The following is a 14516-nucleotide window of genomic DNA, read 5'->3' on the forward strand; positions in this document are numbered from 1 at the left end:
TAGAGGCTCCCTTTTAGATTAGTTAAACTATCGTGAAGGGCTTTTAACCTAGTTGTGGCCTCTTTTTGGTGTTGCATAAAGGTTAAAAAGCTTAATTGTGTTTGCATGTTGTCAACTATCAACTAAACAAGTAGTTTGTTTCTTCATCATCATCATTATCCTTTAACATCTGTTTTCTATGCGGGCATGGGTTGGACAGTGGTTGGCTTTCATACTAATCCAGCCAGGCACCTTCTTTGCCCACTTATTCCTAGGAGGGTCGTAAGAGTAAAGTCCTCAAGTAATTCCTCTCCAGGGTCCAAACAGAAGCAACCATTATTGCACTTTCTGGCTGGATTTCTAAGTGTGACCAACTGAAACTATGGTGGAAGCACTCCGTCGGTTACGATGACGAGGGTTCCGGTTGATCCGAATCAACGGAACAGCCTGCTCGTGAAATTAATGTGTAAGTGGTTGAGCACTCCACAGACACGTGTACCCTTAACGTAGTTCTCGGGGATATTCAGCGTGACACAGAGAGTGACAAGGCCGGCCCTTTGAAATACAGGTATAACAGAAACAGGAAGTAAGAGTGAGAGAAAGTTGTGGTGAAAGAGTACAGCAGGGATCACCATCATCCCTGTCGGAGCCTCGTGGAGCTTTAGGTGTTTTCACTCAATAAACACTCACAACGCCCGGTCTGGGAATCGAAACCGCGATCCTATGACCGCGAGTCTGCTGCCCTAACCACTGGGCCATTGCGCCTCCACTACTGAAACTATAGATATTCCTGTCTCATTCTTGGTCTTCCCCAGGTCTCCTAACGGTTTGCTTAGCTTGAAGAATCCGTCTTTCAATTCTTTCCTGCAACATTCTAATCACATGTTTATAGTACTAGAGCTGTGACCTTTAATGCAGAGAAATAGTGGCTTGACCTGGAGAACAAAATTTTGGTTAATCGGTTGTGGTGGTGGTGGTGGTAGTGGAAGCAGCAGCAATAGTAGCATAGTAGGTTGTTAGAACTGCTAGAGCATCGGACATACTAGCTTGTGACATTTTTTCTGGCTCTGTACATTGTGAGTTCAAATCTTTCTTAGGTCAACTTTACCTTTCATCCTTTTAGGGGTGATAAAGTACTAGTCAAATACTGGGGTTGATATACTCCACTAACCCTCATCCCCTAAATTTCTGGCCTTATCCCTCTATTAGAACCAAATATTATTAAAGCCTTGTTTCCAATAGGTAGGACTCAATCATCATGGGTTTGGATTGAACTCATGAATTTGTTTTATAGGCTGGTTATACAATTCAGTGAGTAGAACCTCTCAACCTCATTGCTTGACCTGTTTGAAATAGCAGCCAGTTCTCCTTCAAATTATACACAACTGTCTTTAAAAAACTCCAGATATGTTACATAATACAGACAAGGGTACACTGATCATGAGAGAATCACTGGATTGTCATGGTTGGAATGCTTTTTTTTCTTCTTATCAGTAGTGAGTCACTGCTTATCTGAGGTTAATAAATATAAAACAGGCAGGTTCCAGTGTGGTTATCTCTAAGGTTACCACCACTACTATTACTCTTGAGTCATTGCTCTTAGGTTATTGTCACCGCCACTACTACTACTCTTTTACTTGTTTCAGTCATTTGACTGCGGCCATGCAGGAGCACCGCCTTTAGTCGAGCAAATCGACCCCGGGACTTATTCTTTGTAAGCCCAGTACTTATTCTATCGGTCTCTTTTGCCGAACCGCTAAGTGATGGGGACGTAAACACACCAGCATCGGTTGTCAAGCGATGTTGGGGGGACAAACACAGACACACAAACATATACATACACACTTATATATATATATATATATACACATATATACGACGGGCTTCTTTCAGTTTCCGTCTACCAAATCCACTCACAAGGCATTGGTCGGCCCGGGGCTATAGCAGAAGACACTTGCCCAAGATGCCACGCAGTGGGACTGAACCCAGAACCATGTGGTTGGTTAGCAAGCTACTTACCACACAGCCACTCCTGCGCCTATGAAAGATTTTAATTTAGCCATATTTACTTGAGCCTGGGCAGTGACAAATATCTTACCTTTCAAGTGTGTGTGTGTGTGTGTACATACACATTGTCACTGACACAACTCCTTTCCATATTGCTAACCCATGCAGTATTGATACTCCTGTAAATACGACCCTCCACTCCTTACAGAAATGTTACATTCCAGAAAATCTTGCCATAGTGTGGGATTCCATACACAACACCTATTTTCCATTTTCTTTCTTCCATGCCCCCGAAATAGTTCCTGCAACAAGTTTCACTCCACAGAGTCCATGCTATGGCTAGATTTCCAGAAATATGTTTCTGTAAAGCTCTGGGAGGGGGTGGGGGATACCCGTGTGTGTAATAAAAATAGACAGATGGTTATCTGGTATCGCTACAGTTGTTTCCTTGGGTGTCTTTATTGTGACATAAGCATTATACAATTTGCTAGATTGCATAATATGTTACATAAACCATTAACTCATCAGGCCACCAAATAAACAAGTTACCAGTGACTTGTGTGTTCTCAACCTCTCAATCTAGAGGGGATGGATAGTGGAATAAATTTATAAATATAAGGACAGTTATGGGCATTAATATCCTAAAGAAGACATCAATCTGAGCAACCTCACCAGCAAAAACTCGCAGTAGCAGAATTTACTCAAATACAGCAAATAGTTGGCACCAAGCTTGATAATTGAGCATATCAAGAACATTCAAAGGCATCTGCTGGTGCTGCTCTAAAACCCCTCATTGTCTGATATTACTATAAATTTACCATTATCTGTTCATTCACTCAACTTAATTAATCAGGAAAGAAGAGTTCTGAAAGAATATTTCAGAATCAATAAAATATTGGCATAATTTAATGGACATTCAGCTAATTATAATACAGGGAAAATAATTTAGGGCAAAACTGCTGACTAGGTAAGTTTAGTGCAAAACTTCTGGAGGAGAAGGATGGGAGAAAAAAAGACAGGAGGAAAAGGGAAAGAAAGTAACTGAAACGGGTTAAGATAAAACAAGTTTGGGAGAAAAAAATTAGAGAGAAAGTGGTCCATGCAGTGAGAAGAAGATTGTATTAGCATAAACAACTAAAATAAAAAAATGTGCACCCCAGAGTAGCAAAAGTTGTATACATAATCTTTTCTACTGTTGACACAAGGCCCCAAAATTTAGGGGAGTGCGGGGGGGGGGGGCAGTCGATTAGATCAACCCTAGTATCCAACTGGTACATAATTTATTGACCCCGAAAAGATGAAAGGCAAAGTCGACCATGCCAGAATTTGAACTCAGAGCATGGAGACAGAAGAAATGCAGCTCGCTGCCTTAGTTGTATACGTAATAAATCATGTATATTGTATGCATTTATGTCTGTGTGTATGTATGTATTAATGTTTGTTTTTATATTCAGTTATAGTGAAAACACTTTTGCTTTTATACTTTTGTAAATTCTTAAACAAGAATGTTGTCGACAGTGAGATTGAAGTTTTGGCCAGCTAAGCCGTCATCGGACAATGGCTGAGCTTGCAAAAACGTTGAAGTCACTATCAACATAGTTCTTGTTTAAAAATATATATGTTTGAGTGTTGGATCCCCTGTCAGCAGCTTCCAGTTCCTTTTGAACTTTGAAGAAGTGAGCTATCTCTGTATCACTATGCTGTACTTTTAGGGCAACAATAACTGTGTACTTGTTCATTTGCTGGCTCACCCTGTTGTCTGACGTTATTTATCTGAAAAGTAAAAAAAAAAAAAAATTTAGAAAATGTTAGGGTTCTTGAAAGAGATGTCCTCAAAAAACTGATTCAACATGTATATATGTATTGTGTAGCAACCATGAATGTCATTGGTGGGTAAACCCTTTTTCTGGAGGCATTTGATAACACTACAAGGCTAAATTTTGTCGATTTTCAAGATAAGTTGCTACTAGTTACTTCTAAAGGTTTCTTTGAACAGCCAGATGTCCGTTTACCTGGAAAGAAACAATGCGGTTAGTTATAAGAAGAGTTGAAATTAATGCATGCAAAATTTCACAGCTGTAGCATCACTCCTTCATAGTCAGCCTATGAACTTTTCAGCCCACTCTCATATATATATATGTATATGTATCTATGTGTATATATATCAATATATATTTATTTCTGTGTATGGATTGATATGTATTTGTATGTATTGATATATATTTATATGTATGTGTATATATATATGTGTGTGTGTATATATATATATATATATATATATATATATGTTGCCAGCCTCGCCTGGCACCTGTGCAGGTGGCACGTAAAAAGCACCCACTACACTCACGGAGTGGTTGGCGTTAGGAAGGGCATCCAGCTGTAGAAACATTGCCAGATAAGACTGGAGCCTGGTGCAGCCTTCTGGCTTCCCAGATCCCCGGTCGAACCGTCCAACCCATGCTAGCATGGAGAACGGACGTTAAACGATGATGATGATGATGTGTGTGTGTGTGTGTGTGTACGTATATATATATATATGTATGTGGGGTATATATATGTGGTGGGGTATTGAAACGTTTCTGGCCTTAAGGGTATTATGAAAGGCCTGGTTGGAGGCCTGACCTGCTAAGTTCTTTTACAAGTCTTAGAAAAACTGAAGGACCACTGCAATAAGTGTGTGAATCTGAGAGGGGAATATGTTGAATAAAATCATAATTAACTGATCCTCCAGTATTTTCTTTTACTCAAAACCAGGAACTTTTCAGCACCTCCTTATATGTATGTCTTCTCTTTCTCTTCTCTTTTTCCTGTCTGTCTTGATAGACAATGGGTCGCGCCAAGGGTGGGGCCTACTTTGATGATGAGCAGCGTCTGCTGTGACTGAACAGTCCAATTCTAGAGTGGCAGTCCCTGGAACAGTTGCTGCACACAAACATCGATGGGTACGTGTGGGGTGTTGCTGCAGTTGTCCTCCTCCTGTCCCGCCTGTCCGACCACAGCTGTGCTCTCCTTTCCTCAGCCATGGAAACGCCTTTCCTCACTGTCCGACGCCAGGCAGAGCGGACAGCAGCTGTTACCTCCCACGTGTCCACACAGATGTTGGCAGTCCTCAGGTCGCGCTTGCACACATCCCTGTATCGTAGCTGTGGACGTCCCTTGGGTCGGGATCCCGTGGTGAGTTCGCTGTACAGGATGTCTTTAGGCATGCGACCGTCCTGTATGTAATATATATATATATATATATGTGTTTATATTACTGACTGTTACCTCTCATGTATGAAATTGTGTTTCAGGTGGTTTATTACAAAAAAAGTAACTCGAGCTCAGGCTGAAAAGATGTTGCTGGAGAAAGATGATGTTGGTGAATACATTCAGCCAGATGGTGCATTCCTGGTGCGCCACAGTGAAAGCTCTCCTGGTGAATTTTCTATTTCAGTCAAGTAAGTATCACCTTCTCTGTCTTAGATGAGTTTCCTGAGGGTCTGCACTACCCGTGCTAGTAGTGTCTAACATATAGTCAAAGCACTTCAGACATGACCATCTCAACTTTGAGGGGTTACCTTGGACTACATTATATGTTTATTCTTATGGGTTTTTTTTTTTTTTTCATGTTGGGATGTGATTTGAGTGAGATTTTGGTGCTATTTCTAGCAGGTGGCTCAGAGATTTGTAAACAAATTTTTTTTTCACTTATTCACATTTTGAGGAACCAATATTGCAGAGTTGATGGTAGGGTGTTGGAAGTAGGGTGGATATACTAAATTGTAATTACTTTGTGACAGATTGTATAAAAGACCACAAGGTATGAATCACTTTGTTGATCACCACTGTTTATAATAATAATAATAATAATAATGATCGGAATGAGTGCTAAAATGGGCACAATGTCAAAGATTTTGGTGTTGAGGTTATCTCTGCAGGTTTTTTTTATAGAAATTATAACCAGCACTGATTTGTTATGTTTCAAATCCGAATATACATAATGTAAGCAACAATGTGACAGAAGATGGGAAAATGGGTAATAGATGTATATGCCATATTTCAGTTCTTGCCCCTTCATCAGCACCACATCCAACCCATCAACTATCCACAACTCATTGCTTAAATAACCACTAAATACAGCAGTGGAACATTATTTGTTATACCAATTTTACGTATCAAACACATTCTTGGCAGCTGGTACCTACATATTAATATGACTTGCATAGCAAAATACAGCATCTCTGCAAGTCATTAAAAAGATTTTGGTGTGGGTTAGAGTGAATTTGATTGGTGCTAGTACTTAACTAAAATGTTATTTATCAACCCCAGAATTTTTTTTAACTTGGAGTCCTTCAATAATTTCATATGTATTTGTTTCCTATCAGCATAGATTCTGGACCCTAATAAATGGAATGTTTTTTTCACCACTCAGGTTTCGTAATGAAGTACAACACTATAAAGTACTGAGAGATGGAGCAGGGAAGTACTTTCTCTGGGTCACGAAATTCTCTTCGCTTAATGCTATTGTCGATTACCACAGGCGGTCATCTGTTAGTCGAGGAGAGACTATTTTTTTGATGGACATGTTAATGAAAAAAGACAAAAAGAAACAGGTGAGTGAACAAACCTTTCACTAGAAATTTATCCATTTTCTAAAAAAAAATTGCTGCTAATTATTGCTGGTCAACCTTTTTCATAAAGGCATGTTTTGCTGGTTTTTGAAGAATACAACATATCTGCACTGTTTCTCTCTGCATCTCATAAAATACATCAATGCATGTTGGAGTATACACTATGGTCTTTAATGAAATGGAGGAGGTGGGGGGTCTATCTAAAGCACTAGATTAGTGGTTCTCATCCGGGTCCATACAGTCCCTTGAGAATCCATATAAAGGGAAAGGCAAATCCAATTGTAGTGGCTTTGCTTAGCCAGAGCTATAGCAGAAAACACCCAAGATGCCATGCAGTGGGATTGAACCCAGAACAAACCTTGTGGCCGGGAAGTGAACTTCTTAGCCACATAATCATGAAAGGAAAAGTTGGGGTTCAGATATGAAACAGTGAATCTAAAATGGTAGTGTGTGTGTGTGTGTGTGTGTGTAAAAGGTGGGTGAGCAGAGAGTGGTAGATGGTGTTGTTATGTTTCTAGGTAAAGTAGAGCAGGATGTGTTGTAGCAGTTAACTTTGAAACAAGAGCTGTGGGTTGTTGTTGTTGTTGTTGGGCACTTCCAAGTAGGTGATAATTACACTTTCCCACTCACCGCTACTGACACTTCCCCTCCATCTCCTCCTCTCTAGTGTCTCTTTTCTGAAACTATAAACCCATCCAAACCCCACCTCTACACTGTGTGTATACCCTGCAAGTGACCGTTTCTTTTACTACTTCATAGTTGATGACTCATGTTATTTTTTGATAGTTATATGTGTGTGTGTGTGTGTGTGTTTCTGTTGAAATAAATAACAACAACAAATGTCAAAATACCTACTTAGCATTGTTATTATTAAAGCAACGAGCTGGCATAATGCTTTGTGGCATTTTGTCCATCTTTATGTTCTGAGTTCAAATTCCACCAAGGTCAACTTTGCCATTCATCCTTTCAGGTTCAATAAAATCAGTACCCGTTGAGCACTGGGGGTTGATGTAATTGACTTAACCCCACCTCTAAAACTGCTGGCTTTGTGCTAAAATTGAAACCATGATGATGATTATTATTATCATTGAGTGAGAGAGCAGTGCATGCCATCAAAGTGACACTGGGGTAAAATATATGAAGCCCAGTATACCCATCATGACTACCCGTCTGATAAGGGTACACTAGGCACATGCATCACAACCATATTTGCGCGACATGGTGATCTCATATCAAGATAAACAGCACATGACCTTGCATGTGGGGCCCAGTTAGAATTTTCTTCTGGTCGAGTAACCCATCCCGCTCAAAAGTTCCCTGAATAATGGTTGCTTAAGGATGTTGAACAAAACACCCATGTTTCCAGGGGTGAATTATTCAAACCCCAAAGAATTCCTCTCAACACGTGGCTGTGATGCTCCCCCACTACTTCTGCTCGTGATCAGAGATGCACATATCATCTGCCTCTAAGGGACATGGTCAACTGGTTACGGTCAAACAACTGACAAGCAAATCTGTGCTGTTGAGCAGAATATTTGCTGTAGACCATATTTCATACCAAGACAAAACAATGTACATGATAACACTTCCAATCAGTTAAGATCAGAAGCCATGAGAACCACTGCCTGGTACTGCATCTATTATTATATTATTATTATTATTATTATTATTATTAAGAGGCCTAACAGAATCATTGGCAGATTGAAATAATTACCAAGTCATCAAATTGCAGAAAGGGTCGTAGCTCGATTAATTAGGAAGAGATCCATACCAGGAAGAAGCACCACTGGGTGAGGCAACTGCAGAAGTACTTCGCCAAAAATAAACCTCTGTATTTGGCTTTTGTTGAACTGGACAGAGCCTTTGACAGAGTCCCCCTCTCCCTTATCTGGTGGGCAATGCAGAAGCTAGGGATAGATGAGTGGTTGGTGACTGCCATGTACAGGGATGCTGTCAGTAAAGTGAAAGTTGCCAATGCGTATAGTCAGGAATTTAGTGTACAAGTAGGAGTCCACTGTGGATTGGTTCTCCGCTTCCTTTCGTTTATCATAGTGCTCCAGGCTATAACAGAGGAATTTAAGACTGGCTGCCCTTGGGAGCTTCTCTGCACTGATGACCTTGTTCGTATTGCTGAATCACTACCAGAACTGGAGAAGAAATTTCAGGTGTGGAAGCAAGGTCTGGAATCAAAGGGCCTTACAGTTAATTTAGTAAAGAATGAAGTCCTTATTAAATGGGAAAGCAGATATATCACATCTCCTTTCAGCGAGATGGCCCTGCTTGATATGTAGAAAAGATATTGATAGAAACTCTATATAGTGCACCTAATGCAAGCTATGGACACGAAGTGCAGTAGTATCACTGGAAGACTAACAAAGAAAGTTGTCTTTACATGTAGAAGGTGTGCGAGTACATTAAACACCAGGAATGTACCAAAAAATAGACTCCCTCATATATCAGGGTGGCCCCTTGGAAGTAGTTGACAGTTTCTGTTATTTAGGTGACCAAGTTGGCTGTGGTGGAGGTTGTTCTGAAAACATAGCTGCCAGAATAAGAATGGGCTGGGCATAGTTCAGAGAGCTACTTCTTCTGTTGGTAACAAGGTGCCTTACCTTCAGAGTGAAGGGCAGATTGTATGGTACCTGAGTACTAACAGCTATGCTGCGTGGCAGTGAAACATGGGTTATGACTACTGAGAACATGCAAAAACTTGAAAGAAATGAAGCCAGTTTGCTCCATTGGATGGGTAGTGTCAGTGTGCATATACGACAGTGTAAGTGATTTGAGAGAAAAACTGGCTACGTGAAGCATCAGATGTAGTGTGCAAGAGAGAAGACTGTGCCGATATGGTCATGTAATGCACATGATTGAAGATAGCTGCATCAAGGAGTGCTGATCTCTAATTGTGAAGGAAAACATGGAAATTAGTGGTGAGAAAGGATCTTCAGACATTGGACCTAGCAGAGAGGTGACAAGGGACTGGAACTTTTGGCTCTTTGCTGTGCTTGAAAAAACATGTCAAGCTAAGTAAAATTGTTGTTGTTCTTGCATTGCATACAGGCATGACCCCTGCATCCCTCTTCAACTGAGCAATCCTAATCCTGCAGGTTTGTGGGAGCTGGTACCACATAAAAAGCACCTGTGCTGGTGCCTTTTAGAAGCACCCATGCCAGTGCTGTGTAAAAGAACCCAGTACACTTTGTGGAGTGGTTGACATGCTGCCTGGGAAGCTCTTCAGCTTACCAGCTCCTGTCAAACCATCCAACCCATGCTAGCATGGAAAACATGTTAAATGATGATGGTGATGACGATTAAACAAAATAGCTTACAGTATTTGTTCTAGTTTTTTGTGGTCAGAGTTGTTGGGTGGTAAACTTAACCCATAGCCTGCTTTAACACCATTATCTGGTTCTTGGCTCCTTTTAATGAAAGGCCCACTCTTTTGCAAGTAGGCTAGGTTTCTGGTTTGAGAATAATTACTATTGTTTCCACTTGGAGGTCCTCAAAAAGCTATCCTGCATTGCCCTTCCCTCTCTTAATAAATAAATAATTTTTATTGTCCTCATTAGTCTAGGGTTGGTTGAGTATTAGTGGTTGTGGTAGGAAAGTTAGTAATGTAGAGAAGTTGAGGCTGTGGTAACAGAGGGAGAAGAAAAGCTCTTTGTTTGAAGGCTAGAGATTGTAATGTTGTGAATGTGTCCAGTTTCTTCCTTTGTTGTGTGTAATAGTAGTACCAGCACCACCTTCCTAGAGGTGGGAGAAGTTCTCTTTTAATTATATTTCAGCCTTTTGGAATGAGTTATCAATTGATCAGTTCTTAAGTATTTCCTGACTGAAAAGGAAATCCAGTTTTAGTTGTGTTTGTGAAGTCATCATGAAAGATACTCAGAGTTTTAAGGGTTTTTAGCTTTTGTAGTGTAACTGTACATGTGTATGAGTGTTGTGGATCAAGATGCAATTGTGTTAGAATGATTAAAAGTTAAGAAGTTTGCTTTGCAATCATAAGGTTCTGGGTTAAAATACTACTGCCTGGTATCCTCAATAAGTATCTTGTTTTTCATGGCCTTGGGTCAATTTGTGAATGAAATTAGGTCAATGGAAACTGTGTAGAAGCCTTTTAGATTGAGTGTACCTGCAATTAGAAGTTCCCAGTCATGTCACATACAAGATATATTTCAGAAGTTTTGAGACTTTTTCAGGAGAGACATTTATCGATTTCAAAGAAGTACAAAAATAAATGTAAAAATATGAATCATAAAAATAGACTGAGGAAAATAATTTGGTTTGCCTCTGCTCTGTCTCCCTAAATATTAAAACTGTTATAGGCAAGAAATTTCAGTTTCTTTTAGATAAGCATTTCCTTGTAAAACACAAGTACAGGAAAATTTTTAGCAGATGTTCAATATCATACAGCTGCTGCCCCAATATTAAGAAAATTATCACTTGTAAACATCTCCAAGATCCCACTTCCAGTTGTAACCGTCAAGACCCTGAAGCTTGCCCACTTGACCAAGCGTGTATGATAAATTCTGTCATATGCGAGGCAGCAGTCACAGCAATACTTCAAGATAATTTAACTGAAAAGAGGAATTTCATCAGGTTATGCGATGATTTTAAACCACCTATCTCCTTTCTGGCACATTGACAGAAGTAAAGTTACTAAGTTGGTCAGCCTTGTATAGAGCTTGAAGAGCAACTCCACACCACATACAAGTCAAAGTGTAAAATTATTGAGAAATCCATGCCATATGTTATGCATAACTGAAAGATTGTACATTCTTTGTAGATCTAAGAATCCCAGCACACTACTGAATTTCAGATCAGAAGTTATCAGCAAATGCAAACATATGGACAAACTTCTTTTGGTGATCTAGAGAACACCACCCTCGCCAGATAGAGCTACTGTCTCACACACTGTCTTGCACACCACTCTATTGAATCATTCTATAACTAGCTTTGTTATGGCTTTACAGTCAAAAGGGACATAACTCTAATTTTCTTTTTTTTTTTTCATTTCTTTTTCTGTTTTTTTTCTACCCTACCAATTTTTGCATCTACTTTCTTGCTTTTTCTCATGATTTCTCTTATTCCAGCATCCCGGTTTGTAAATTGAATAGGTTTTGTGCTCAGAGCCTGAAGATTGCTTGGAGACACAATTGCCTAGACTCACCTTGCTAATGCATTAGTAGCTCATATCTTTATACTGTGCACATTAAATATTTATCTATCTCTCACTGGATGGAGTGCTTTTTCTTGATCTTAGCAGAAAAGTAAACTATCCATACATACATGTATATCATATATATATATATATATATATATATATCTCTATATAAACGGCAGTTTGTCTGTGCGTGTTTCTGTGTGTCTGTTAGGTTGTACCCTCACCCTGACCACGGCTTTCAACCGATTCTGATGAAACTTGACACATACATAGCCCAATGTCGTAATTCAAAACTAACGCAGCGAAAACTTTGAAAAGTTCCCCCAGTTCTGAAAAAATCGATAAATTCGACATGGGGTCGAGAATCAGAAACACGAACCACAAACTGTCTAGGGGACACAACTCCACCTTTTTTAAATCTCAAAAAAAAATGTACCATCATTTTTTCCATTTTTTTGCTATCTTTTGGCTATAACTCTCTAAAAATGCTTTATAGTTATTTCCCTTACAAACCTGAGCAACGCCGGGTGATACTGCTAGTATATATATATATACACACACACACACAGACACACCTTCATATAACGTCTGTTTTCCACGCTGGCATGGGTTGGACAGTTTGACAGGGGCTGACCAGCTGAAGGGCTGTTTAGGCTCCATGTCTGTTTTCTAAAGCTGGATGCCCTTCTTAATGTCAACCACTTCACAGAATGTACTGGGTGCTTTTACACTGCACCAGTATCAATGCTCTTTACATGGCACCAGCACCTACGAGCCCGCAAGATTAGGGATGCTTGGCAGGAGAAGGTTGCAGGGGACGATCCTACACATATTTAGGGTGGCGAGCTGGCAGAAACGTTAGCGCGCCGGGCAAAATGCTAAGCAGTATTTCGTCTGTTCTTTCGTTCTGAGTTCAAATTCCGCCGAGGTCGACTTTGCCTTTCATCCTTTTGGGGTCGATAAATAAAGTACCAGTTTCGCACTGGAGTCGATGTAATCGACTTAATCCCTTTGTCTGTCCTTGTCTGTCCCCTCTATATTTAGCCCCTTGTGGGCAGTAAAGAAATATATATATGTATGTGTATATGCTCACACATGTGCATAAATAGACAGTGGTGATTTCCTCCATGAATGCAAATTCCATATCAGATTTTTTTTATTGTAAACTAAAAGAGATGGAGAGTGTACATTGTATGTCGTTGGCCTTGATAAAACCTGTCAAAACATGCTCGACCAGCTGGACAGGTTGAACGAACAGATCCCTCCCTACACATATGCACCATACCATGGGAGAACCTCTAAGTGATTTATTGACTTGCTAGGAATAGCAGCAAGTTTCTCTTAAATCATTCTCCTACATTATATAAAAGGAAGGACACATTGAGTAACTTAATTCTAAGAAGACAGAATGGCCATGACTCAGAAAGCCTTTAGGAGTATAGGTCTGCTCTATGAACTGTGCTTAACATATTTACATATGGGGTCTAAAGGCAACCCCACTGGTGTTGGTGCCACTATAAATTTACTTTGTGTTAGGAAAGCATCCAACCATAAAAACCAAGCTAGATAAACAAGAAACAAAAAAGCTGTCTTAGCAACCATCCAACCCATGTCAACATGGAAAGTGGATGTAAAATGATGATGATGATGATGTTGGTCATGATTTAATATATATTCATATATTTTTTGTTCTTGTTGCAGGTAAAAGCGTCGTTTGACTTTGATCCGCAATACCCTGAGGAGTTGCAGCTACAGAAAGGGGAGATAATCACAGTTCTAGAAAAGAAAGATGAAAATTGGTGGAGAGGAGAGAACACTCGCGGAGTGCAAGGACTGTTTCCAGCCACATACGTTTGTGAAATACAGCAGTGAGGTCTCTCGCTTGAATTGGCATCTGTTGTCAGAAGGCAAAAAAAAAAAAAAAAAATTATATTAAAAAAAGTGAAACCAAAGCAACAGCAACAATTAAAAAAAAGATTTTTAAAAAAAAGCAATCCCTGCCAATGCCACCACCACCACCACCACCACCATCTGTCCTTCATAAACACATTTCACTGACTGACTGACTGACTGTCAGTATGTCTGTTTGTGTATCCAAGACTTTCTATTGATGAGAGGACTACAGAAAACTGGGAGAAGAAGCAGTCACTTTTATATATATGTTCTCCTATTCGATAAAGTGGGGAGGTAAATGAAGGAGCAGAAGAAATTAAAGCCAAACTCATTTCAAGACAAACATCTTTGACAAACCCACCGCATTTTGCTCTCGAAACAGAATCACAGTTTCACAGTGGTACCCCTAAACACACCACCCACCCACCCACACACACATGCACACGCATATGGGTGTGTGTTCATATATATATATTGTGCGTGTGTGTGTATATCTCTCTCTATATATATGTGTGTGTGTATAAAGAAAACTGAAAGAAAAAAGATGCCCTACACATACACAGCAACAGTCTATATACTTCTACTGCTACAACACAAATTCCTTGCCAAACGGCAAAAACTGAAGGCCCCAATCATCTCACTGGTTTGTTGGGGGGGAGTGGATGAGGGTTGAAACATCTTCCTACCCCTTCCCTGTCCCCCCACCCCCTCCAGATTGACTCCCACTATTGTATAATATCTCACTTTGCCTCCTACCCATCACCCCCCCACACCTCACTCCACACTTCAATCGCATTTTTAAAAATATTTTGAGAGACAATGTTTTTTCTTTTCTCTTTTCAGACGAAATTTGCTTTATC

At 39.9% G+C, this 14516-nt stretch overlaps 1 protein-coding gene across 1 annotated transcript in view; it reads left to right on the plus strand.

The window, feature by feature from the left end:
• The window catches only part of LOC115222877 (growth factor receptor-bound protein 2), a 108538-nt gene extending 94794 nt beyond the window's left edge, over positions 1 to 13744 (plus strand). The window contains exons 4-6 of the mRNA XM_036511918.1: positions 5280 to 5426; positions 6401 to 6581; positions 13465 to 13744. Of these exons, the coding sequence (XP_036367811.1) occupies positions 5280 to 5426; positions 6401 to 6581; positions 13465 to 13635 (499 nt within the window). The 3' untranslated portion in view covers positions 13636 to 13744. The remainder of the gene's footprint in view (positions 1 to 5279; positions 5427 to 6400; positions 6582 to 13464) is intronic.
• The last annotated feature ends 772 nt before the right edge of the window (positions 13745 to 14516 follow it).

This window comes from Octopus sinensis, linkage group LG21, assembly GCF_006345805.1.
Source record: "Octopus sinensis linkage group LG21, ASM634580v1, whole genome shotgun sequence".
Taxonomy (NCBI): Eukaryota; Metazoa; Mollusca; class Cephalopoda; order Octopoda; family Octopodidae; genus Octopus; species Octopus sinensis.